This window comes from Vicugna pacos, chromosome 35, assembly GCF_048564905.1.
Source record: "Vicugna pacos chromosome 35, VicPac4, whole genome shotgun sequence".
Lineage (NCBI taxonomy): Eukaryota > Metazoa > Chordata > Mammalia > Artiodactyla > Camelidae > Vicugna > Vicugna pacos.
The window spans coordinates 30,325,408-30,350,401 of record NC_133021.1 but is presented as its reverse complement, the minus strand read 5'-3'; the positions used below and the strand labels follow the sequence as shown (position 1 = coordinate 30,350,401).

The following is a 24,994-nucleotide window of genomic DNA, read 5'->3' as shown; positions in this document are numbered from 1 at the left end:
ACTACGTTCCTAGAAATTTCTAAAACTGTCAAGTACCATCTCAGTACAGAATTTGGTAAGATAAATATTGAAAACATACAACATATAAGAGGAAAAGTTCTTATATGTGTAAACAAATACTTGCAAACTGATTTGGGGGTCAGTGCGAGGGACCTTCCCGGGCAGAACAGGGGATCCGAAGGAAATATTGCACTGAAATCAACCAGGATGTCTGAAGATGGCCATGCCGGGGCCCTAAACCCTAACTTGGACTCACTCACCCCGCAGCCTCCTTCCTCCCCTCCACCTGAGCCGGAGGGCCGGGACCATCCCACCCAGAGACCCTGCGGGCCCAGCACAGACAGCTTGCAGCTTCTTCCGGGCCTCTGTTTGCGACCTGAAAGATATCTTTTGGGCTCTAAAACAGGAAAGAAAGACTCTTGCAAGACTGAAACTTTGTATTTTATTAACTGTAACAGGTCAACACCAGTCAGGCTGAATTGAACTCTTACCTCTTGATGACTGCCAAGAAATAACCATCATTTGTTAATCAAATATTTTAAAGCCATTTCAAAACAAATTATTCAACCCCTTTCCCTAAACAGAATGACATTTAGTGCAGGATGTGAGTGTATTCTGATGTTCCATGTGACACGTGAGCACCTGGTTGCTAGGAAGGCCCTGAAACTGCCCAATTGCTCAAGTCCCCGCCCCCACGTTCCTCTCCAGTGACTGCCCACAACTTCAACACAAGAGCCACACCACCTCCACCTTTTAAACTACAGATACTGCTGGAGAGATACCTGTCACTTCCACCCTGAGGCAGGGGTTCACACATTTTAGCGTGCAGCAGAAGCACTTGGAAATCTTTTTTTAAATGCATATTTTGGGTCCCAGAAATCAGAATTTGTGATTCAGCAAGTCTGGGGAGGAGCCCGGTCGCCCAGGGAACATACTTTGGAAACCCTACTTAGTGCAGTGGGTTTTCAGAGGATGGAGCGAAGAAAGGGGGCACCTGGACCAAACTAGGGGGGCTGCCGGTTTGGGTAGAGCCCTGCCCACTGTAGGCCCTTCCCAGCCGAAGACATCTTCTAAAGGTTCAGATGTGGCCCCCAGGCTCTGGACATCTGTAACGATTTCTCGTTCTCCAATGTCATTTACACTTTCCAGGTAAAAGGCCCATCTTCTCCATTTGTAAAAGAGCATTTTCTTTGAATAAAAGCTACCTGTTTCAGGTTTTGCAGTGAGTTTCCAATCCCAGCATGGTAGAATCCGGAATGCCAGAACGAGGACGACCAGGGGGTCCCAGGGGGTCATTTTTACAGAAGGGGACCTGAGCGCTGAGAGAGGTCCCGTCACCTGCACAGTCTTACAGCTAGTTCATGGCAGGCCTGGCACTTGAACCCCTTTGAGGTCAGATCTGTGCTCTCCCCCGAATCCCCTTTGGTAAGCAAAGCTGTGCGGCCTTGGCTTGGCCCTTCCTGATCGGTTTCCTCTGAGTGTACCGGTGGTGGTCTCTCCAGGCCGGAATGGTAAACTTTTCAGTACACTGGGAGCAATACAGTGTGGTGGTCAGGAATCATGTAGATCCAAACCTGCATGCTGGCCCGACTGCGGCCAGTGCCTTAACTTCTCTGAGCCTCGTACCGTACATACCAGGGCGGGCAGTGACAGCTGCTTCGTAGGGCTGCCTGGCGAGTTTCGGCTCATTTAATCACCGCACATTCTTGCCTGGCGGGTCCCCCCACATTCACTGGTGTAAAATTAATCTGTCACTCACTCCATCTGTTTCTGTTCTCTGGGGCCCAGGCTAGCCTTCAGAATGATCTCTCACCCAGGCCGAGCAGCGGAAATGCCCATTTCACTGACTTTCGAGCCCCTGCCCCTGCTGGCACGTGGTCTGCTGGGCTGAGCTCAGCAAAGCTCCCTGAGAAGTAAACGGGGCGGACGGAGAGATGAACACACGAGGATTTCCAAAAGCAACCATCACGTGTGGTCATCGGAACGTCTTCATCAGCTATCCCAGTGGAAGGAAGCAGCGATGCAAATTAACCTCAAATTGGTATTTGCCTTGGGGATGAATTGTATGGCGCTGCTGGTTGGGTAGCAGGTTTTCCTTCTGGATTATTTTCTGCACCGGCGATTATTAAGATTTATGGCGAGTCCCCTAGGGGGCTGCAGCTCACAGGCTGGGAAGCCAGCCTAGAGGCCCAGGACTTCCTGGTTTGAGGCTACGGTGCAGCTCCTGCAGGAATCCGAGATGCAGCCTCTGGTTTTCATCTGCCCAATGTGTGAGGCTTTGCTACTTCGGGGGGCTCCACTGAGGCGGTACTTCTGAGCAGACCGCCACAGCTCTGTCCTCCACAACTCGGTTTGGTATTTCAGCCAGTGGGTTATCAGCGTCAAGGTAAAAGCTCTCCGGCAGGTAAAAAGCTCTCTCGGTCCAGCCTTGGGTCTGGAAAGCCACATGGTGCAGGGGTCAAGCCTTCAGGCCAGCCTCACTGCAGCCCAGGCGCCCCCACAAGGCGGGCGGCCGGGGAAAGGGCATCCCGGCTTTCTGGGGCGGATGGAGCCTGGACCCCTCTCTCCCCCCGTTCTCACTGACTGACCTTCGACAGATGGGTCTTAGACTCCCATCCGTAAACTGGAGATGACAGTGGGCCCTGCCCCGCTGGACTCTGATGGGGGTTCAATGTTGGAGTCAATACCACGGGTGCCTGGAGTGTCCTGGGGGCCAGTGAATGGTGGCTCTGATGGCCTTTCCTCTCCTGGAGGAACATTCTTAGCCTCCTGCACCTCCTTTCCAGGAAAACACTCTTCTGAACTCTGACCAGTCTCAACAGAAACCCTCGAGACACCTCCCGTGCAGGGGCTGCCGGCCCCTATGATCAGAATGAGAACCACTGTGTGGAGCCTCGTGGTTCTCTGTCTTGGCACTCATCACATTCATGGCCACATTCGCCTCATAGGTTAAAAAAAAAAAATGACTTAAAGAAAGAAAGAAAAACAGATCAGCCCCAGGGTGCAAGCTGGAGAACAAGAGATCCAGGACATTTCTGGGGCTTCACTGGACCGGAAGCCAGATGCTCAGGTCCTCATCCAAACACTCCCTCGGTTAAGGAACTCGAATGGCTGATGCTGGTTTGGAATCTGCCAGAAGCAGAGCAGGTCATTACCTCGTGGTACAATGTGTGTTCTGCATCCCTCCCTCCCCTCCCCAGTGCTTCCCTCCGCGAGCCCAGGGCCTGGTTTCCTTCATCACAGAAGCACCAGGCACCTATGAGATGTCCACAGTCCAGGCATCAAAGAGTTATTTGATTTTCTTCTTTCAACCAGTTTACAGTCTGGTTGGGAAGACAAAATTAGCAGTCTCTCTAAACATGTAAACTTTAATCACGTAAGATTATCCCAAAGCCATAGGCATGATGATTTCTCAACAGAATCAAGATGTTCAGAGTGGGGAGTATCTCGTGGAGATCTGAGATGTGTCACCTGGAGCAGACAAGTGGCCCCACCTCACGTTAGAGGCCCTTTTTGGTAACAGTCAGGCTGAATTTCTTCCTTCATTCCTCAGTTTACCACCACCTCCTCCCCTGTGAGGGCAACCCCACACCTCAGGGCCTGGGCAGGGGCACATCACAGCTCGCTTCCCAACACTGCTGGCCCAGCCTAGAAGCCCCTGGCCCTTCTGCTCACATCAGCACCTGAGTCTCCATTTCACTCCTTCCCCAGGGGATCGTGGCTCTTAATACAGACCATGTGCCCTGTAACCATCACTAATGCGGTAAAAGCAGGCTGACTTGTGCAGCAGTCACCAGACAGTGGCGGTGGCTGGGGACCCGAAGGCCGGGGCGAGCAGGTTTCCTGAGCGCTGCCCACTGGGCTTATGCCCCTGGGTCCTCTGATGAGGCCACTCAGTGTGACCAGACAGGTTTTCTCTTCTGGAGGAAGGCCTTGATCCCCTCCTGCCCATCCGGCAGGCCCAGGTTGTCCACCATGGTCTGGGAGGCGAGGTGGTAGGCGGTCCTGAGGTCCTGGGCCAGCTGCCTGTAGAAGGCGGCTTTGCCCAGAGATACCACGGGACGGCTCAGTGAGGCCACCTTTCTCGCTATCCTCATGGTCTCTTCCTCCAGCCGCTCCTCCGGCACCACCCGGCTCAGCAGCCCGTGGAGCAGGGCCTCCTGTGCAGACATGGCCTCCCCGGTGAACAGCATCTCTAAGGCCACCTGAGGGAGGAGACAGGTGCGGTTATTAAGGCACTGACTGTCCCGGGACCCAGGCCCATTGCCTCAGCCCATTTACCTGCCCCTCAAACTTCATGTCTCCCATCACCCCTAAGGCCTTCAGGCCCCCGACTCCCGCCAGGGACGGGATCCCAGGGTGCCCAGGAGAGGGAAGGACCCTTCGTGTCCTGCTCCTTCCCCAGATCGGGGGCCCTGGCCTCTGTCCAAGGAAGAGGATTCCATCACCTGCCTCTCGAGGGGGCCAAGCAAGGACCGAAAACGCTGTGGCAGTGAGCCCACCGCTCCCATCACCCACTGCAGGGGCCACTTTCTGCCCCCTCAGCCTGCTGTGAAAGGAGCCGTCAGGGGCGCAGACGGAACACACAGCGGGCTGGCCACCGGGCACAAGGTGACATTGGCCCCATTTTCTCCTCTGCAAAGCCAGGGCAGTGGACTAAACCCAGCGCTGCCCAGTTTTGGAAACTTGATGATGACATGTTGGCGGCAGGAACTGCTGCCTGTGGACCACTTTAGAGACTACTCTGTAACTGAGCAGGAAGAGATTCATCACTGCGAAGCGTGGCTGAAGCCCTGTCTGAAAGGGGAGCGAAAACCCAGTGCTGCTGGCTCAGGGCTGTCGAGTAGGACCCCGCAGAAGGCTCGCAGGAGCCCCAGCGCAGGGGAAGGGGCCAGGAATCGGCAGAGTGCCCCTTCTCCCGGGACCCGTGTTCCCGGCCCCCCGGCAGCTTCCTACGCGATCCCGCCCTGCATGTGCCCCGCTCTGGCCGCGGGGCCCTCACCCGCCTGGTGGGCTCACGCTACTTCGCACGTATAGATTTATAGGGGTCGTACCCAGACAGATTAAATAACGGATGGGCAGTCCCTGAGGAAAGGAAAGCCTATTTTATTGTCAATCAGCACAACCTTTACTTACTGTTTAAGTTTCCCCTACAACTTCAGATAAGAGAATAAAATACCTCCTCTCGCCCTTTTCCATAAGCAACTCCTGCAGCCTGGTAGGGCGGCACCTCCTGGGTCCCCCTGACAGAAGGTGGCGGCTTCATGCTTCCTCTTCCCGGGAGATTTGCATTAAAAGCAACAAAAAGTGCTTGAGGCCAAGGCTGGGCCCGGAGGCTGGTGTCCCCAAACTCTAATCCCAGATTGGCCACGCACTAACCACAAGACTTTAAGGGGCTGATTTAACGCATCTAAGTCTATCTCCTCATCTGAAAAATGGAAGTCAAGACCTCCCTCCTCCTGCAGAATTGTGAAGACGGAGAATCTGTGTAAAGCTTAGACTGCAGTGCCGGGCACTCAGCAGGCACCTAATAAGTGCAGTGGCTGTTATTAGCACACTTCCTCCTGTAAATCTGTACAACTTACTAATGTTGGCTTCAGGTATCACAGCCCCAGAATGGGGGGGTCATTTAAGGCAGAGTGGTCTTTGGGTCCCCTCAGGTCACACGTAGGACAAGAACCAGCATCAGGGGCTGCTATGCGGCAGGACTTGGAGGGGAAGGAACTGACCAATTAGCTGGGCGACATTCGGTGAGTCACCGAGACCCCCAGTCCCTCCAGTGAGGTGCGGTGCTGAACCCTGCTCCCTGGTGGCCGCGTGAATCACCGTTAACAGTTACATGCAGATTCTGATGCGGCCGGTCGGGGGCCCTGAGACCCTCATTTCCCCAGACTCTCTGGTGACCAGCACACAGGCTGACCAGCACACAGGCTGAGGACCAAGGTTTTCACTTAACACTCTCACCAGCTTGGAGGTTGTACTCTGATCTAACGAGACAATTAGGAAATCAGATTCCCCAGGTGCAGAGTTACGGCAGGCAAACAGGTGGAAGCAGGTGTTCCCGCGTGGCGACCTGACTGGTTTGGGAAGAGGGGGCTCTGGTTTTTGATGTGCTCCCCCAGGTATCCACTGCTCGAGGGGCTGGCTCTACGTTTCCAAGCAACATCAACTGTGACTGGGGAAGGGAAGGGAGCAGCTGCACCAGGCAGGTTGTTTATACGGTGCAGCGAAGATGCATATTTAACTCACATGGGGAGGGAGCACTTTACACTGTGGGAAATTATTCATGCCCAGACTCAGTCTGGCTTGAACACAAGGGCTCCCAGTGGACAAGAGGCAGCATTTCCTGCACAGCTGAGCAGTTCCCCAAGGTGACCAGCAGAGGACACTGGTGACCCACGCCTGCGACCTCAGCTGGCGTGAGAGGCATGGAGCTTCCCGGCCAGGCCGCTTGGCAAAGGCACCTGCTTGTTCGCTTCCCGGGGATGCAAGCCGGGTCGCAGGCCGTGTATGGACCTGTCCCTGCGGTGTGACCAAGCAATGACCACAGGCAGGTGCGTTCCCATCAGGTTTATATTTTTGTGAACCCCTAGTTTTCCTCCTAGAGGGGACCACACAGGCGAGGTTTCTGCAACATGGTTCCGGGACTTTAAGGCCTGTTCCCGTCATATTTTCTCCCTCTTTCTTCTCAAAAAGGAATTTAAAATTGGACACATATAACACATTCTGTAAGTTTCTAGGACTCAGTTTCTAAGCCTTGATTTTAAGTTTGTTTTAAGAAAGAATGGATTCTTGTCCCAACAGTAAGGCTGATTTAAAAGTTTCAAATGCCTCATCATGGAACCTTCCAGAATGTCAGGTGTTGACACTGAACAGCAGCAGGTAGGCCAGGCTGACAACCACCTTTAATGTGCAAAAGGTCTCAGAGATTTGATTTGCACAATTGTAAGACAGCTCATGAATGAGCTCCAACAATAACTTGGTAATGCACTTTAACTTAATGTCCCGGCCCTGAGTAGGGACTTAAGAAGTATTTCTCGAATTAATATGTAACATTTAAGGTAAATGTGATTCCGGGCAGGATCCAAGTCCCCCCCGAGTCTGAGGATGCTGGAGTGACCTGCTGGGTTTTGAGGGTCACCTTTTCCAACATGGTGCCATTGGGCTGGGTTTCTTAAGTGTGTGCATTTGTAGTTATCTGTCTGCAGGATCTTCTCACAAACACACATTTGTGTAAAAACGAATGAGGAGGCACACGGAAGGGAGGAGTGCTTCCCTGGACTTTCTTCTTAGTCCTGTGCCTTGACTTCCCTCGGTCTCATTTCTCTAGTGCCCTAGGCATTTGAGCAGCTGCTAATATTCCTAGTTGATGCTAAAATAGATAATGTATTCTAGAAAGCAATTTAGGTTCCCTACTTGCTATGACTTTGGTCCCCACCTTTAAAAACAGATTTCCAGTTGAGAACAAGGATGCATTTTTCTGGAACAAGGAAACCACCAGTTTCCACTTAAGAGATGCTCAGTTAAACCTTTAACGATGTTATAGGAAAGAGGACAGCTTTGTGAAGAAAGTGGACTTCACTCTGGTTAGCGATGACAGAGCACTTTTGGCAATGTGGCTCCTTTTGGGGTCGACACACCATGAACAGGATGTTCCTGCAACCACTGCAAACCTCACACACGCAGTGTATCGGCTACTTTCAGTCCGTTCGGGAACGAGGCAGACTGTCAGCAATCAGCCAGTGACACTAGTGTCCCAGCCTGGCCGATGTCACCAGGCTATTCTATCTCATGGCCCACCTTTCTGTGCAATAAAACTGGTCTCAACTGCATTTCGAGTATGAGTGCAAAAAATGTGCACCTTTGGGAAAACAATGCAAATCCAAAACCTAACCAGCTGTGCTGAGGCGCAGGTAAGAGTGAAATGCTGTGATTTACAAACTGCAGGCCCCTGGGAGGAGCCACAGAGGAACAGGAAGCTGGCCATCCCTCCCCAGTCCAGACAGGAGCAGGAACACGTGGCGTATCAGCCAGGCTGTTCTGAACCAAACGGCACCTTGAACCAGAAAGTCCTGGAACTGACCTCCCAGGCACTGGAGGATCACAACCAGCGGGGTGCGTGCGGGCAGTTCCCTTACCTTTCTCGGCACCGCTCTCCCCAAGGCAACCCCGGGGGTGGAGCAGAAGAGCCCGATGTTCACGCCCGGCGTGGCAAAGGAGGACTTGTCACTCGCCACAGCAATGTCACAGCTGGCCACCAGCTGGCACCCGGCCGCGGTGGCCAAGCCGTTCACCATCGCGATGACGGGGACCGGGTGATTCTGGATCATCATCATGACCTGGAGAAGCAAACACACCGGCTTCACATCATCCAAGCGTGAGGTGCGACATTAATGCCTGTTATCTCCTGTGACTCTGCTGTTCTAAGAGCCCTTTTCAATGCATGGGTGTGTCTGAGACTATGAAAAATGGGTAGAGGAAGCCACACAGAGCATTAACTTGCATTAAATAGCGACTGTGAACCAGACCGCACAGCTTGGCCGTCCTAAGACTCAGGAGGAAGGAACCAGGACACCAGGCTCAGAGGGGAAGAGACCCCCTAAGGCCACTAGATCTGCAGGGGTGTCTGTGGGGTCTGCGCCATCTCTGTCCGACTCCAGGCCCTCGCGTGTCCACCCAGCATGGCTTCCACGAGGATGCTGTCCCCACTGCTGCTCCCCTAGCAACCCCGCCAGAGCAGAGGGCTGACCCTGACCTCTGGGAACGAGCAGTTCTGTTCTGACGTCCCTGCATGAGCTCTGGCATTAAAAGTCAGAAACTGGTATTGGGTACTTCCTTGAAAAATTAAGGTGGGAAAGGACTGGTCAACAAATTTCCTTAGTGATTACCTCTCAAATCACCACCATGGACACGCTCTCAGTTCTATTAAGATGGGGGGAACACCCTGCTGTCATCAAAATCAATAGGATTCCTAAGACAGAGCCATTGGCACAGAGGGGGAGCCAGAAGCTGGCCCGTGTGGGGCCTCCCCCCAGATCTTCAGCACTTTGACTTATTTTTGCAGCTGATGAAATAAATTGACTAACTTCTCCATTTTTCTCCCTGACACTCTAAGCAGATTGTGCCGCTATGGGAACTTCAGTTTATAAATGGTTGCCCTTCGACCCTGGCGGGAGGGGGACGGGAACCACCTCTGGGCTGGCATCCCACGCGGCAACGCCAAGCAAAACGACTTTCAGGGGTTCGAAGATTTTGCCTGAAGAAGTCTCATCTCTGTGTTCATGAACCCCTGTGCTTGCCAGCTTTATCATAAAGTGACCAACTATCTATGTAAGGATATAGTATCATATTTTTGACTTTTTTGGAGGGTGGCCTTTTGAGAATCTGGTAACTGACCCTCCCGGAGGAGAATGCACATACTTTCTCCTCGGCTGGTGGGCTTGGGGGGCCGTGCATGTAGGGGAGGGGGAGGGGCAGCACCCCTTCTCACTGGACCTCCAATACCGAGGAGAAGTGCAGGGGCGTCTGAAGCCTTCCTGCAAAGACAGAAAAGGTCTGTGTCGGGTCTGGGTGTCATGCGCCACCTAGCCTGCTGAAGGTACGGCTTGGCTGTGGCTGTGGCTTGGGTTGCACAGTCTGTCTCCTGTCTGTCGTCCAGGAGGGGCTAGGATTCCGCACAAGCTGCTGGGAACTACTTAGGGAATCCAGTGTATCAGCAGCATTAAAATATCCCTACCTTCGATCTAGGAATTCGCCTTCCACGAAACAATCTGAAACAGGGTGAAAAGCTATCTGGATAAAGACGTCTGCCAAATCATCATTTTATAATAGTGAAAACTATAAATATATAAAAACAAGTAAATGGCTATATAAACTGAACCATCTCCATGCCGTGGAATGCTGTATTCTCATTACAATGAAATTTCCCAGGAGAAGTATCAGCACGGTGGTCTGGAACCAGGCTGCTGGGGTTTGCTACCCCACCTGTCACTTCCTTGCTGCCCATCCCTCAATCTTAACATCTGTAAAATGGGTATAATCACAATAACCATCTTACAGAACACGAGAATTACAGAAATTAGCATATCTGGAGTTCTCAAAATATTACCTGGCACACAGTAAGCATGAAATGAGAAGTCCAAACCAAACAGTTGCTTGGGTGAAGGGCTCACCAATGACCACAGGAGTGTCACAGTTCTGCAGTGGTTACATGTCCTGGCTAAAACCTTATCTGTAAACTAGGGGGCTAGTGCAATGTTTAATATGATGATCATTCCCAGGCTTGTGATGTCGACCGCCACCCTGGCTTACCTCCGAACAGGTTCGAAATACTTCAGCGTGATAATCTGGGCCTTGTTCATCCGTCAGTTCCTTTAAGTCATGCCCAGAGGAGAATACAGGCCCCTCAGCTGCCAGTGTTTCCAATTGAGAAAAGAAAAGAAAAAGATGTAAATAACCCGAGTGGGGACGTTCACTTCCTTGTCCACTGAGTAACTGGAGGGAGCGAGCCTATGCATGCTGTGGGCACTTAGAGTTAATGGCCAGATTTTGATAAGAATAGTTCCAGTCAGCTTGAAGAGCTATGGCCAGTATCCTGTGATGACAGCGCAGGAGTCATGGAAACCAGGGGCAGCGCGTGTCTACAAAGAGGAGGCTGTGACCAAGGCTGCACTTTGCTCAGAGTTGTCCCTTTGGTGTGTCACTCCTTTGTTTTTGGACTCGGCCTGGCTTGAGTGTGTGGACTCATCCAGGGCTGTGTAAACCACCGGGCCTTCCGCAGCGGCCCTGCCATTTAGTCTACAGATGCGGCCACCCCTCGGGTTGGCATCAGGAAGGTCAGAGCATGAAGACAGTCCCTTTACTTTATAAACAAGAGATGGCAGGATGTGGTTTTATTGTCACGGTTGTCATTAACAACAACAAAATGTAATTCCACTGATAAGCTGATAACACTTTCTCATCTTTCCTTTGGTGGCCTGGTTCTGACAGGCAGTGTTGGTCCCTTCAAACAAGTGAGGAGACGGTGTGGTTGGAAGTGAGCTGCCTTGGCCGCACCCAGGTTACACCCCCACTCCCCCCACCCTCAGCTGCTGACCTGACCTCTACCAGCTCTGTTTCTTTTCCCTTCCCCACATAGAACAGTTGGAAGCGTATGTTCCACCATTGATAAGATGGTCACATTCTCCAAAAATACTGAACCCTAATTAGGAAAAAAAAGCATCACAGAGCATCATCCACGTTTCTTGTCTGTAGATGCTTTAAAATGCTGACATCGTAGGGGGAGAGCTGAGTGGTAGAGCACATGCTCACCATGCACGAGGTCCTGGGTTCCATCCCCAGCACCTCCATTTAAAAAAATAATAAAATAAAATACAGACATTACTATTACTTATACCACCGCCATCATCATCAGGTAATTTGATAAAAATTCTTACTGGAAAGAGAGCAAGGAAAGAAATGGGTAAATAGGGCACGCTTTCAGGCACCGTTCAAGAAGACTGCGGCTCTCAGTTGAAAGCTTGGTCAGAACAGAGAGACAAACCAATCAAGGGCCCTAGCAGCCTGGTCCCAGCTTCCAGGCAGTCCTCCAAAGGGCCCGGCGTAAACCCACTGGAGAAGGTCCGTGAGGAAATCAACTCTCTGATTTTAACAGGAAGACCAGCAGAACCGCGTGGGGCAATGTTTAGTATCCGACAAAAAGGAAAAGACACATATTTTCACTGCATGGTAATCTTCGCTGTAATTTCCACAGCCAACAGTGTTAGGACCACAGTTCCAACTACACACAAGTTCTCCATAATTAATTTCTTGTAAAGGAGCTCCAAAACAATTCTCCCTTTGAATGAGAGAATGCCCCAGTTAACCAAAGAATTTTGAGACACCTCCTCTGGGTTCTGCAGAACACTGAGGATGGACATCAGATAAATACCTGAAATGACAATGACCTTCAGATCTTGGCTCTCGGCTTCATGAAGAATGTCTTTTTGGAGAGATTTCAGCATCGCCAGCGACAGTGCATTTCTTTTCTTTGGATTGCTTAAGACAATGCTCCTGCGAAGATCATTTTATAATTACTGGGTCGTGCGCCAGTCAAGACAAGAGAGGACCCCTGAAATTCCTTTCTACTTTGGGGGCTATTTTTAAAACATCAGAGAAGAGAGCTGTGGGAGCTGAGAGGCCAGTGAGAGAGTCTGTCAACTCTCTGGAGGGACAGCTAAGTCAAAACAAAGGGACTGCCAGAAGCACAGATGGGTTTTCTCCTGTTTCCCTAGATATGTTTCCCTTTTTCTCTAGATTTGCTGTCACAACCCCTATTGCCACCTCCACAGGAAGGGCAAGTCACAGCGGTTCCAAAAGCATCACCCTCCACCCTGCAAGGCTGCGAGCTTTGTCAGTCTGCGGGAACCGGAGGGACGTGACACACGGTGCTACCTTCAACTTACTTCCATTGTTCTTTGGAAAAAATAAGGTTAGGAAAGGAGCCAGGAACAAAAACAGGCCCCCATATCTCCTCCCACCCGCCCCATGGAAGAGATGGCCAAGGTGCAGCTGCCGATACAGATGTATGACAGCATTTTTCCATCTTCTCTGCCGTGGCATCCTGTAATTCTGCAAAAGAATTTATGCTGCCCGAGAATAGGACGATATGTGAAAAACAAAGTGACAGGACTGTACAGCGCGAGGGCTCTCCTGGCCACGTCATCCCCTCAAAGCGGGTGTTCAGAGCCTGCTCACTGTTTTAAGGTCCCCCACATGCTGATCATAACAACATGTATTGTCATCTTACTGCCTGGACACAGAAATGTCTTATTTTTGCTCTTATAAGGCACGGGCAATGAGCCAGACACCAGATGATAGTTATGTACTTTCTGTTTCCCATCAGTCTGTGCCCACATGTTTTCAGCCTCCGTCAATCCTCTTGGAATATGACATTCCCACTGCTGTGTGTCAACTTGGATCCTCTGTCAAAGCCTTCTGTATCACTGTTTTCTGGGAAACCACTTTGGTGACTGAATTGACTTCAGTGCAGTAAGAATAACCATTTTCTTGGGAATGCCACTTTGGCTTGGCTGCTATCTTCAGGTGGCTGTGACAGTCGTCCTTTTGTTTCTCATAACAGGTTCTCTCCCAAATACAAAAGTGACTTGTAGCTGACGTGCTGATAGACCCGGAAACCTCTGTTGTGGGGGGTGGTAGCGAGAGACTGCTGAGAAACCAACCTTCCAATAAAATGAGTGTGCTCACTGTAGCGAACCTAAAAAGCTGCCACCCCATTGGTGACATGTTTAAATTCTAAGGCTTCAGGCAAAATTGTGTAAAACAGATGCCAGCCCTCAACTCCCTTGACCCTTCACATGTCCCATTTGACCTCTGACCCTGCCAGAGTGCTCTAAATTGCCAAGTTCACTCTTTAACCCAGCATAACAAGGTTTCTATTCCTGCCACTCCACTAAAACTGTTAAGACCGGAAGCTCCTAACTGCCAGAACCAAATCCAGTGGCCATTGTATCATGTGCTCCTCCTGGAAGCACATTCTTCCTCTCCTAGTTCCTCTGGCCACTCCTCCGTGACTTCTGCATGGGCCCCTAGCCTTCTGCTCACCCCCAGATGCCAGCGATCCTCAGGGTTCCCTCTTCTGCCTTTGCTTATCCAATACACTCTTCCTAGGCAACTTCACCATGGCCTTGGCATCAACCGCTACCTCCGTGCTGATGCCGCCCAACCTTTGTCCTACTTCTCTACTACTTTCCTTCTATTCTCCGAGCTGCAGACCCACAAGTTCATCCACATGTCTCCTGGACTTCTCCGGGGATGCCACGGTGTCCCTCGGGCATCTTCGCCCCCCCCCCCCCCCCGGGACCAAACCCGCCCCTCCCCTCTCTGCTGACCTCAGAAAGCCATCTGAGCTTGCTGTTCAACTCGCTGAGAACTGATCCCTCTCCTCCTTCTCATTCAGCTGGTCACCACCCCCGGTGGATTCCTCCAGAACATCTCATGGACCTGAACTCTCATGGTGGCTGCCTTGGCTCAAAGCACGGGATGTCTTCCACCTGGAGCTTTAATACCACCCTGGAGAGCCTTGCCCAGGCCTGCTTCCAGCGGGGCCCCTCCCAACGAGCCAGGAGTCCACTGGGGTATTGAGACGGGGATATCACCTGGAAATCCCCACACTCTTCCAAACCCCACTGCAGTCACCTGAGCCCCTGGGATTCCCTGCGCCCTTAGACCCAGGTGGCCAAGAGCAGTTGTGTGTAGGGGGAGAAGGATTAGACTGTATGCATGCTGCTGCATGGGGTGTCTGCAGACCTGTGTGCCAAGCCCCTGGCAGAGAGTAAGAGGGGGCAAGCACAGAGTGGGAAGACAAGAACAGAGCTGCAGGCTGGCACCTGGCTCCCCAGCGCTTTGGGGGAGGTCCTAGGAGCGAGAGGATCGTAAATTCAAACAGCCTTCCAGGTTTATGAAGGCCTGCTTGTCAGGGGAGGAGGAGAAAACAGGTTTTGCAGTTGGCTTGGTTTGAAACATCTAAGTACTTAGACACATTGTTTAGCCTGCCCCACCCCCTCCCCCTGTACCCGTGCCCCGGCCAGACCAACGCGGGGGCTGGGGCCCTTCTGCACTTACTGCCCGGGTTGTTTGCTTGAAGGGTTTTTGGCTTGTTGAGCCAAAGGGCAGAGCTCAGAACAGTGTGCCCTCCATCCGGTTTATTTGCCCGCCCCCACGAGGGCACTTCTGGGTGAGGGCCAAGGAGCAGCTCAGCTAGGCCTGATCTCGCCTTGGAGCCGGGTCAAGTTTGTGAGCACAGAACCCTCACTGCAAGGCTTTCTCAGAGGCACAGCGACGGTGGGGCCACCAGCAGGGCTGCCCACACCGACCCCGGGGGTTTAGAGGAAGTGCTGGCGCCGCCCCAGGAGGTCCCACCCAAGTCCTCCGCGTGAGTCCCGCAGGGTCCCAAAGGCCACCGAGCCCGGCCGCGGGACCTCTGCCAGCACGGCAGCCGCGGATTCCCTCCCGTCGGACACCCCAGCCAGCGCGATCGGCTGCAGTGGCTACACGGGGGTCCGCGGCGGGCGGAGCTGACCGCTGGCCCGGCCTCCCCCGTCCCGGCTCGTCCCGGGCCCGCCGGCCGGCCCCCCGGGGAGCGGCCCCCACGCCCGCGGGCCCGGAGGGCCTGGGCGCCCGGCGGCCCGGCGCTGACCTGATGCCGTCCCGCTGCCGCGCGCTGGTGGGTCGCGGCCCCGGCTCCGGCCGCTCGGCCTCGGCCGGCCCTCGGCTGCAGAAGCCGGCGGCGAGCGGCGCCCACGGGCCCCGGCGCAGCCAGCCGGGCCCCTTCGCCCCCAAGGCCCGCACGCCGGCGGCGGCCATGGCGGCCAGAGACGCGCGCGGACGCGGGAGGCCGAGCGCTGCGAGGGGCGCTGCTGCGAGCCGGGCCGCTGCGCGTGCACCGCTCGCGGCCGCGGGCAAAACCGGGCCGGGGATCCCGGGCCCAGGCCTCGATCGGACGCGTCTCCCGGGGGCCCCTCCCCCACCGCCCCGCCCCCAGTCAGCCTGGCCCCGGTCACTCCGCCCCCGAGGCCCCGACCCCGTCACACCCGCCCAGAGGCCTCGCCTCCGCCACCCTGCCGCCGCCCCTGGAGCCCCGCCCGCGGAGGAGCTGAGGGCTGGGGCCTGGGTGACGGACTCTTAACCTGCAGGCGGGCTCCAAGGTTTGTTTGCCTTAGCAGGGTCGGATGAAAGGGCTTAAGGGAGGCGAGCAGAGGTTTGGCTTGTCCCGTTTTGCAACACCAAGACATAGTGGTTTGCCTAGATAAGAAAAATGAGTGTCATCAGGCGGCGAATGTGTGAGCTAGGGACGCCACTGTTTTACAAATTGCTTCATCCTACCCTGGGAAACCCTCCCAGGTCACTACGTGAGCTGAATCCCACTCAGGCATTGGCTTTTGAGTGCTTTGTGTCCTCTCTTATCGAGAACTCATGGGATCTACGTTTATACCTTGCTTTTTTCCAAAGCACCCAGGTGGCAAAGGAACTCCCTTTTCAGGTCTAAGTGGCTGACACGAGACAGAGCACATCCTGCGGCTGAAAGCTTAAGTGTGATGAGAAGATCCTCGTCATTTGCTAGTTAACTGCTTCCTGGGTTCGTTAAATTTCCAGTCTGGAGATTTGCAGGAAACTTGGAAGGAATGGTCTGTGTCTTCAAAGATCTTCCAGTCTCTAGGGGAGACACCATGCCCAGGGCCCTCCTCGGGCTTTCTAAAAGCAAGTTTAAGTGCCTCAAACAACGCAGCCTCATTTCTGACTCACACCACTGTTCTCCTGCAGATCAGCTGAAAGCTCTTTGGCCAGGTTAGCACTGTCCTCTGTTTGGACAGCTGTCTCTATAGCAGAGGAAAAAGAAAGAATGGAAGAAGCAGGAACTGGCACATAAAGCTTCTTTCCGGAAACGCCACTTGCCCTCGTGTTTCATTTGCCAAAGCAAATCACACAGCCACACTTGACTTCAGACGTGCAGGGAACTACAGCCTCCCCGTGTGTTTGGAAGAATCAAGTCTTTCTGAGGCGTGACCACCTAATGGTTAGCACAGCTGCCCAAGCACAGAGCCTTGACATTATAAACCATCTGATGCTTATTACTCAGCAGTCAGGGACAGAATTCCACGTGGGCTTAGATTAAGTTTCTGCCACCGGGAAGAATGGAGTTTTGAAATACAAATAAGCTGAGAAATTACAGGAAGTTAAATTTCTAGAACACTCGAGTTTGTGTACTGGGGTTTGTGTCCCCTCTCAGTCATACATGCTCCCTGAGGACCATGCAGGATCAAGAAGTCTGATTAGAATCATCACCATCACCACGGGAGGACATTTCTCACCTTCTTACAAAGGTGAGTCTCACTGGCAGGGAGGAGTGTAGGGCCTGGAGGAGAGGAGAGACATGGAGGACAGGGCTTTGAGAGAAGGAACTAGGAGGACACTCAGAGCCTGAATGTCACAGACGAAAATGGGAGGTTCCACACCTGCTTCTGAATTTTACTTAATACTAATGACAGTCGTCCTCTGTGAAGTCCCCCACTCTGCCATTTTGCTTACACCTTCTCAGGACAACTTGTGAGGCAGGCTCCATCATCCCAGTCCGGAGAGCCCCACTCGCTCTCGGCGCTGCGGTTTCAAAGGTGGGACTGGGCGCTGGAGGTCACCTGAAGGGCGCTGTTGCGGAAGAGGTTTCGGGCCCATCTGAATTCCTGTGCCTGCTCTCCCATCCCTTTCATGTCCCCTCCCTCCTCACGTGTCCTTCAGAGCCTCAAGCCCTGGTCTGGGAGTGGAGGAACACACAAAGAAGGGAGAGAAGATGGACAGCCATCGCATTATCCGAGCAGGAGCTAGCATCACTTGCTGAAACACTCGCCCATCATTAAGAGCTGCGAGAACCTTTTCATTCAAGCTGTCTCTCCAGGCCTCCTCTGCCTCTCGTTAATTTTGGTAGGGCTGCTTTCCTTTCTTCTCTCTTGTTCAGTGCCTTTCTAACCTGTTTTTCCTTCCCCTGGACACAATTTGATTTCCAGGTTGCTAGCAGGCTTCTCTCTGGCTTTGATTCATGTGTGTCTTCCCTGTGCCACATGTCTTTGCCATACATACATGTCTTCACTACCTTTTCGCAGTCCCTTTAAAGACCCACCGATGCTCGGCAGAACGTCGCAGGAGTAACGTACAACAAAAGACAGTTCTAGGGAGCCTGGCGTCTCAGGCTGGATGTCGGAATGCAGGAAGACTTAGAACTCCTCAGGGTGCAGAGGAAGCACAGTGAAGGGCAGATTCCCCAGCTGTCCATGGAGCGGTTGTCGAACTTCTTTTTGTTGACTTCAGGCCCTTCTCAGACAGGCGTGTGATGCCATGGTTCACAGGCCCAATGCGAAAGACGTGGGAGCTTGGCTTCAGCGGAGAGTTCTCTGGCATCCGGCTGCCTCTCCTGCTCTAGCTTTCCGGCCGCATTCTCCCCACATCTGTCCCTCGTCCCCCCCAGCAAAAAGGATCACAGGAGGGTCAGGCACGCACAAACCAGCATGTTTGGGACATTCATGGTTTCACAGCTGCAGATGCTTTTCAGTGCCCGGGTTTTATTTTGTATTTTATTTGTAATCCACCAGTCATTATCCAAACGTCTTTTGCGAACCTAAAACTTCTTTGCAAAGACCCATGCCTCAGGTTGGGTGAAAGTTAATTGAGAAATGAAATGGAGGAGGTAGGATGCATGGATGAAGTGAACTTCCTTTATCCCCTTTAGCACAAATTCTTGAGTTTGCTCATATGGCTTAAACCTGAGGAACTCAGTAACTTCAGGCAAAGGATAAGGCAAAGTGGTACAAACTGATGGGAGGGGTGTGCATGGACGATGTTTTGAATGATCTTGCAAAGGGTCTAGTGGTGGAATTGATAGAGACTTTTTGGAGATGCTGGTCTTGGACGAGGCATCAGTGGAGGTGTGGAGGGGGAAGTGAGCAGTGGAGTCCGCTTCCATTTGGAAGGTAGAGAGGACCGAGGTGCTGTTGCATTGGATGTGGGTGTGAGAGAGACAGGACCAAGGATGACTCTTAAGCGTTTTGCGGTGAGCAACTTTTTTTAACCCCAAAGTTGTCGTGGTTATTCTACAACTTGAAAAGTGGTACAGAAGTTGTGGATGAGCCTGGACAGGGATCCAAATAGCCTGGATTCAGATCCTTGCATTGCCACTTACTTGTTGTGCGAACCAGAGCATCTCACTTAACCTCTCTGTTTCCATTTTGCCACCTGCGAAGTGGTGATAACAGGGCCACCTACCCCTCAAGTCAATAAATACATGTAAAATGCTCAGCACTGGGCCTGGCATCCAGCAAGCACCATATAAATGTTTGCCATTATTATGTTAAATGATGCACATGGAATGTGCGTCGTGTATGTGTATGTGTATTAAGAGCTTGGGAAACACAATGCTTAGCGACTATTATTAATTTTTTCAACAAAAATGTATTAAGGTGAAAGTTATAAGAACAGAAACCAAAAAGATTCTAGTCCAGTTTTCCAGATGCTCACAACTTAAGGGGACATGCGTGAACCTACAGACAATAATTTGCATATGACAACAGTAAGCACTGAAATGGTTATTTACGCAAATATAATAGGAGCCTATGGAAAGGTCTGTGCTGGGGGGGGGTGTTAATGGAGGACTTCCTGAAGGAGGGAGCATATGAACTGCACCTTAAAAGATGACTTAAAAGAAGTGAAGTGACTATGAAGCCACATGACTGACTAGGAGCAGATGCAGAAGGAAAACACTAAAACCTCAGAGCTTACACGAGCTGTAGGAGGGCCAGCAGCTAGGGCTGACTTCTCTGGGGTTCTTACAGGGAGCTTTAGGCCCATACAGAGCGAAAAACATTAAGAGGGCGGGTGTGAGCCAGTCCCCCCATGTGGCAGCCTTCTATCTGGGGGTCCCTCTGGTAAGCCCCTGTGCAGGGCTGAGCGGCTCTAAAGCCCTGGGTCTTTTTTTTTTTTTTTTTTTAATTGAGGTGTACTTGATGCTTTTTCTCCTTACCATCAGTGGAAATGATAAAGTAACCTCTCTATTCATCTATCAAGGGAGTGAGATCACTGCCAGAAACTAGAATGCTTGCTGTTAACAATTTTGAGATTATGGAAAGTTCATCAATTCCTATGGAAAATATTAACAGCCTCTCCTTGGATGAGGCCACTGTGAATGTCACTACGTCACTGTTGCAGGCAAATGGATTTGAATTCAAAATATTACTTTATCCAATGGACCAGAAATGAAACCCCCAGAAAAGAAATATACACATATACAGGCTTTAAAAACCCTCTATACTTTCTGTACATATAGTATTGGTTTTTAAAATATGTAAATATACAAATTCATACACACACATGTTTGAAAATGACTAAATACCTCAGCATTCATTTTCTTATTAGCCTTTTCTGCCTCCTTTTATTGGGAAAGATGATGGGTCAGGATTTCGTCTTGTATTACTCTGGCATTCTGCTTTTGAGAAAGTTGCCTCTGAGCGTCATTTCACTCTTCTAAACTCTGGAGACATATTTCATTAGGTTTTGGGTTTTGTAACATAAAAAAATTCAAAAAAAGCTTAGAAGGAGAATCTTTAAAAAATTTTTTTAAACTGTTAAAAAGAAGTAGCCTTTTTAAGCACAGGGATTTTTAATGCACATAAATAACTCAAATTCTAATATAAATGACAGCTAAACTTATTACAGAGCAAAAACACAAGGGATGTAGTATCGTGAAAGAAATTTTTTTAAACATTTTTTTAATTGAGTTATAGTCATTTTACAATGTTGTGTCAAATTCCAGTGTAGAGTACAATTTTTCAGATGTACATGAACATACATATATTCGTTGTGACAAATTTTTGGTGTTGTGAGCTACCACAAGATCTTGTAGATATTTCCCTGTGCTATACAGTATAATCTTGTTTGTCTATTCTGCATATTGCTGTCAGTATCTACAAATTTTGAAATCCCAGTGAAAGAAAATTTCTTTATAAGGCATTTAACCAGTTCCATCACAGTCTGAAGGCAATTTAGCTTGGATTTTAACTTCAAAAAGCCAAAATTAACACATGGATTTGAATTAAGACTGTAACTTTGTTGAATGGACAAAAACCATCAATCCTTATGTTAATGATTAAGCTCAATTTACCTTCCATTCCTTCATTCAGAAAAGAGCATCTACTAGATGCCAAGAACACCAAGAAATTAGTAAGTTAAGCTCTAAATGTCATAGTTCATATTTATGATGATAACTTTTTTATTTTTTATTTGTTTTAAATGAAAATATAGATTAATTCAAAGGCATATTATAAATAATATTGATGAAATAGTGTTAGAGATAATGAAAATTTCACCTATGACTAATTTACCTGATTTGGTTTATTCTTTATGCTCTTCAGTTCGAACTCTAGTGCTCGGACAGTGCTTTCAAGTTGCTATTTCTGGTAAACTTGTTCATTGTATTCTTTTTCCTTTTTAAATCTTCCTTAGTTTTTTCATATAATATGTAAGCATTTTTCTTTGTTTCTTGTTTTAATGTGAATCTGCAGTGAAATATGCTTATCTTAAAATTTATTTTGTTAGAAAATAAAAAGTTCATTTTATGATCTGGTTCTTCACATGCCGATTTATTACCCTAATGGAATTTCTATGTTCTCAATTTTTTTTTTCATTTCTAAGTCTCACATTTTAAATTCCTCACTTCAATGTCTTCATAAAGATATATATATTTGAAAAGTAGCAATGAACAGACATAATGTTACTGAGTTTCAGTCAAGAGTAACTCTGGTGAATAGTGGAGGAAAGAAATTTTGCAATTATTCAGTAAGGTTTGAGCTGAAGATTACCATTTTTTTCCCCACATAGTCACAAATTACTCCTTCATTAGGACAGAGAATTTAGTTACTAATTAAAAGAGAAGTTGCTGTTTAGAAACAAGTTTATAAGTTCATGAGAAATAAAATTTCAACTTCATGAAGTATTACAGGGACTCCTACATGATCTCCAGCGGAAGGTAACATCCGCAGGCGTCTTTTCCAGAACACAGACCCGCTAATTAGCATAATCCAAGGCGAGGCTGGGGAGTCTACTCCCTGATGCCCTACATTTTATGTTTCTTCTTTTGCAACACTTTGAACTTACCTTGTTTATTATTAGTAAATCATTTTCAAATCCCTTTTGGAACAAGGCAGGATCCATATTAAGTAATTACACAATAAAGAGTAATCCGTGCTTTCAGCATAGACCTTTGAACTGACCTTATCTCCGCATGAGAGAGATGCTGAAGAAACTAACCAGTAATCACCTTCCACTTTACTTTTTATTCATCCATTCATATGTTAAGAATCAAACTGCATAATTTTTTTTTAAGTTTCTGCCTTGAGAAAAATGGTCATTTCATAATTCTGCAAGTGGGAATGTAAAGTAATATAAACTTTCTGGAGGATAATTGAGAGATAAGGATCAAAGATCTTTTTTTAAAGAAATATAGAATGAGAATATATGTGTATATATATTGCTGTATTATTTCCAAGAGTCTCATATTCCACAATATTAATGAAATTTTCTCCTCTGTAAAATCCCAAAAGGTCAGTTAGCAATGATAAAACTTCTCCTACGTATCTACAGTATTAAATATAAAGAGTTCAAATATTTCTTTAAAACCAAGAAATTCAGTACCTCACACTGCAGAGCTCTCGTTCCCACGCCACATTTTGATCCAACTGTGAATTCGTTTCTCTTGTTTCCAACTGTTCTTTTTGTAGCCTGTTAACCTTATTTTCCATTTTTTTAAGTCTTCCTCTAAGTAGTTCATAGTCAGCTTCTTTACTTTCTATTAATCTTCTGAATGAATGAACTGCATTCTGAATTTTGAATAACCTAACAGAATCTGCATTAGGAAGAAAGCAAAAATAAAAATAAAATGTATGAGTAATTTTTGTGTATAAAGGACTGTGCATTTCACATTCACTCATCCATACATTGAACAGATGGTGCTGAGCATCTATTCTGTGGAAGACATTCTTCTAAGCTCTGCAGATATTAAAAGAATGACAAAGTAATATTGTGAACATTATGCAAATAAATTTGACAATTCAGATGAAGTGGGTAAATTCCTTGAAAGAGAGAAATTATAGAAGCTCAATTAAGAAAGAGCACATAAGCTAATAAGCCCTATATCTTAAAAACCAAAACGGAAGTCCTATTTAAAGACCTGACCACAAAGACAATTCCAGTCCCAATGGCTACACTGGTGAATTCTACCCAATATTTTAGGAAAATTTAATACCAACTCTACACAAATTCTCCTCAAAAAATGAAGAGGAAGAAATATGTCCTCATTCTACAAAACAAGCATTAACCTGAATCCAAAACCAGACAAAGATATTACAAGAAAGAAAACTAATGTCATGAAAATGGAGGTAAAAATTCTAAACAAAACATTAGCAAATTAAGTCCAACAATACAGGATAATTCGTCACGACCAAGTCGGGTGTATCCCAAGAGTGCAGGGCTGTTTTAACACGTAAAAATCAATGTTATTCATCATATTAACAAACTAGAAAAGAAACACCATATGATCATGTCAGTGGATAAAAAGAGGCACTTCCCAAATCTCAACATCTATTCCTGATAAAAACTTCCAGCAAACTAGGAACTAAGGGAACGTCTTCACTATGGCAAAGATCTGTGCTAGTCTTACAGCTGACACCATATGCAGTGGTGGAAAACGGAATGCTTTTCCCAGAAGGTGAGGAACCGGACAGGAATGGCTTCTCTTACTCCTATTCAGCACTATACTGGAGCCAGTGCAATCAGGCAAAACAAAGAAACAAAAAGCATGTGGGTAGGAAATGAAGAGGTAAAACTGTTTGCTAATCAGCGGGGAATATGATTACATGGTGTGAGTCAGCTAACTCCAAGCTGTGGGCTGGGTTGCTTGCTGTGGTAAATAAAGTGTTACTGAAATACAGCCACGTCCATTAACTTCTGTATTGTCTATGGCTACTCTTGTTGCAACAGTGACAGAGCTGATTAGCTGTGACAGAGAATGTATTTATTGGCTGCAAGTCTTAAATGTGAACTATCTTTAGTAAGACAGTAGTTTAAAGAAGAAAAAGCTTGACCACCTTTGGTTACATAAAAAATCGGAGAGAATCCATAAAAAGGCTACTAGAACTAATCAATGGGCTCAGCCAGGTTGGAGGGCACAGAGTCAGCATACAGAAATCAGCTGTATTTCTATCATCAGAACCTAAAATTTAAATTACATTATTTTAAAACAAACAAATAAAAATATACTACTTACAACCGCACTGAAAAATAAGAAATACAGGTAAACTCATAAAAGACGGAAAGACCCAGACACTAAAAACTCTAAGATATTACTGAGAAAATCAAGGAAGACCTATATAAACGGAGAAATAAACTTTGTTCGGGGTTAAAAACTCCATATTGTTAAGAGGTCAAGTCTCCCCAAGTTAATCTACAGATTCAACATTATCTACATCTAATCTCCAGGACACAACAGACTTTTTTTTTTTTTTTACATTGACAAGCTGGTTCTAAAATTCATGTGGAAAGAAGGGTAATAAAAGAAAACAAGATGAAGCCAGAGGACTGTGGCCTTTAACCACGGAGCTGTGAGAAGCAGGAGCTGGATTTTAAGCAAGGGGGTAACATGTTGAGGTCTAGTAATCACGGTTGCGGTGTAGACCAAGGTCCCAGGAGGGGGAACGGCGGAGCAGAAAGTCCTGAGGTGATTTCAGCGTTCTAGGAGGGAAGCAGTGATACCCTGACCTTGGGTGAAGGCGTAGGGGCAGCAGAGTCAACAGAACGCACAGGGAGTGGGAACGGCCACAGCCCCTGGCTGGCAGCGCGCAACACGACTGATTCTGCTTTAACACAAAGCAGGTTTCTGAGGCGCAGCGGACTGTGACGTATCCGTGCTCCCTAGGGCAGTACTGGGTGCGCACACGTTACCACGAGACACTTAAAAAGGGTGTGAAGTCACACGGGGGTCCTACCTGTACTCTCTGGGCCAAGTCGTTCGATTAGCCTCAGGGTGTTCTTATAATTAGGGTAAAGCGACTCGCAGTCCTCAGAAGCTGTTTCCGGTGACAGAGTTAAGTCATCGAGGTCATCCACAGAATTCACCTGCTCTTTGACCTACAAATAAATAATGCTATTTCACAGTGTCTCCAACATAGTTAGAAAATATGCTCAGTGTACTGAGGTGATAAATATCCATTTTTTTATGAGAGCAAAAACACAGACACTTCTTGAAAGAACCGATCTTTGTCAAAAGGCTAACTTTATCAATAGTGTTTCTCAATTATTTTTACGTAAATGTCTCTACAACAAAGGAGGATTTTGTTTTTCCACTCTATTTTTTATAAAGTATTTTCTACTGCAGGATAATATTTTTATAATTAATATTTTA

General features: G+C 48.6%; 1 protein-coding gene across 4 annotated transcripts; it reads right to left on the bottom strand.

The window, feature by feature from the left end:
- Positions 1–3,354: 3,354 nt before the first annotated feature.
- On the bottom strand, positions 3,355–24,714 carry ECHDC3 (enoyl-CoA hydratase domain containing 3). 4 transcript variants are annotated; one of them, XM_072955178.1, is made up of 7 exons: positions 22,231–22,362; positions 20,922–21,095; positions 19,934–20,071; positions 11,930–12,051; positions 10,312–10,409; positions 8,139–8,339; positions 3,355–4,205 (listed from the first exon to the last, which is right to left on the bottom strand). In XM_072955178.1, the coding sequence occupies exons 3-7, from the start codon at positions 19,939–19,941 to the stop codon at positions 3,894–3,896; spliced, it is 741 nt and encodes a 246-aa protein (XP_072811279.1). In that variant the 5' UTR covers positions 19,942–20,071; positions 20,922–21,095; positions 22,231–22,362; the 3' UTR covers positions 3,355–3,893. The 4 variants fall into 4 exon arrangements, with proteins under 4 accessions (XP_072811279.1, XP_072811278.1, XP_015102410.1 ...); XM_072955177.1 differs by lacking the exons at positions 19,934–20,071; positions 20,922–21,095 and adding an exon at positions 24,579–24,714 and having other exon boundaries at positions 22,231–22,441; XM_015246924.3 differs by lacking the exon at positions 20,922–21,095 and having other exon boundaries at positions 22,231–22,352.
- Positions 24,715–24,994: the final 280 nt, after the last annotated feature.

Coding starts and splice junctions, on each gene's coding strand:
- ECHDC3 (XM_072955176.1), bottom strand. CDS start 15,363: ATGGCCGCCGCCGGCGTGCGGGCCTTGGGGGCGAAGGGGCCCGGCTGG. Junction 12,052..15,196: donor CGGCAGCGGGACGGCATCAG/GTCAGCGCCGGG, acceptor TGATCTTCGCAG/GAGCATTGTCTTAAGCAATC. Junction 10,410..11,929: donor GAAGGTCATTGTCATTTCAG/GTATTTATCTGA, acceptor AAACACTGGCAG/CTGAGGGGCCTGTATTCTCC.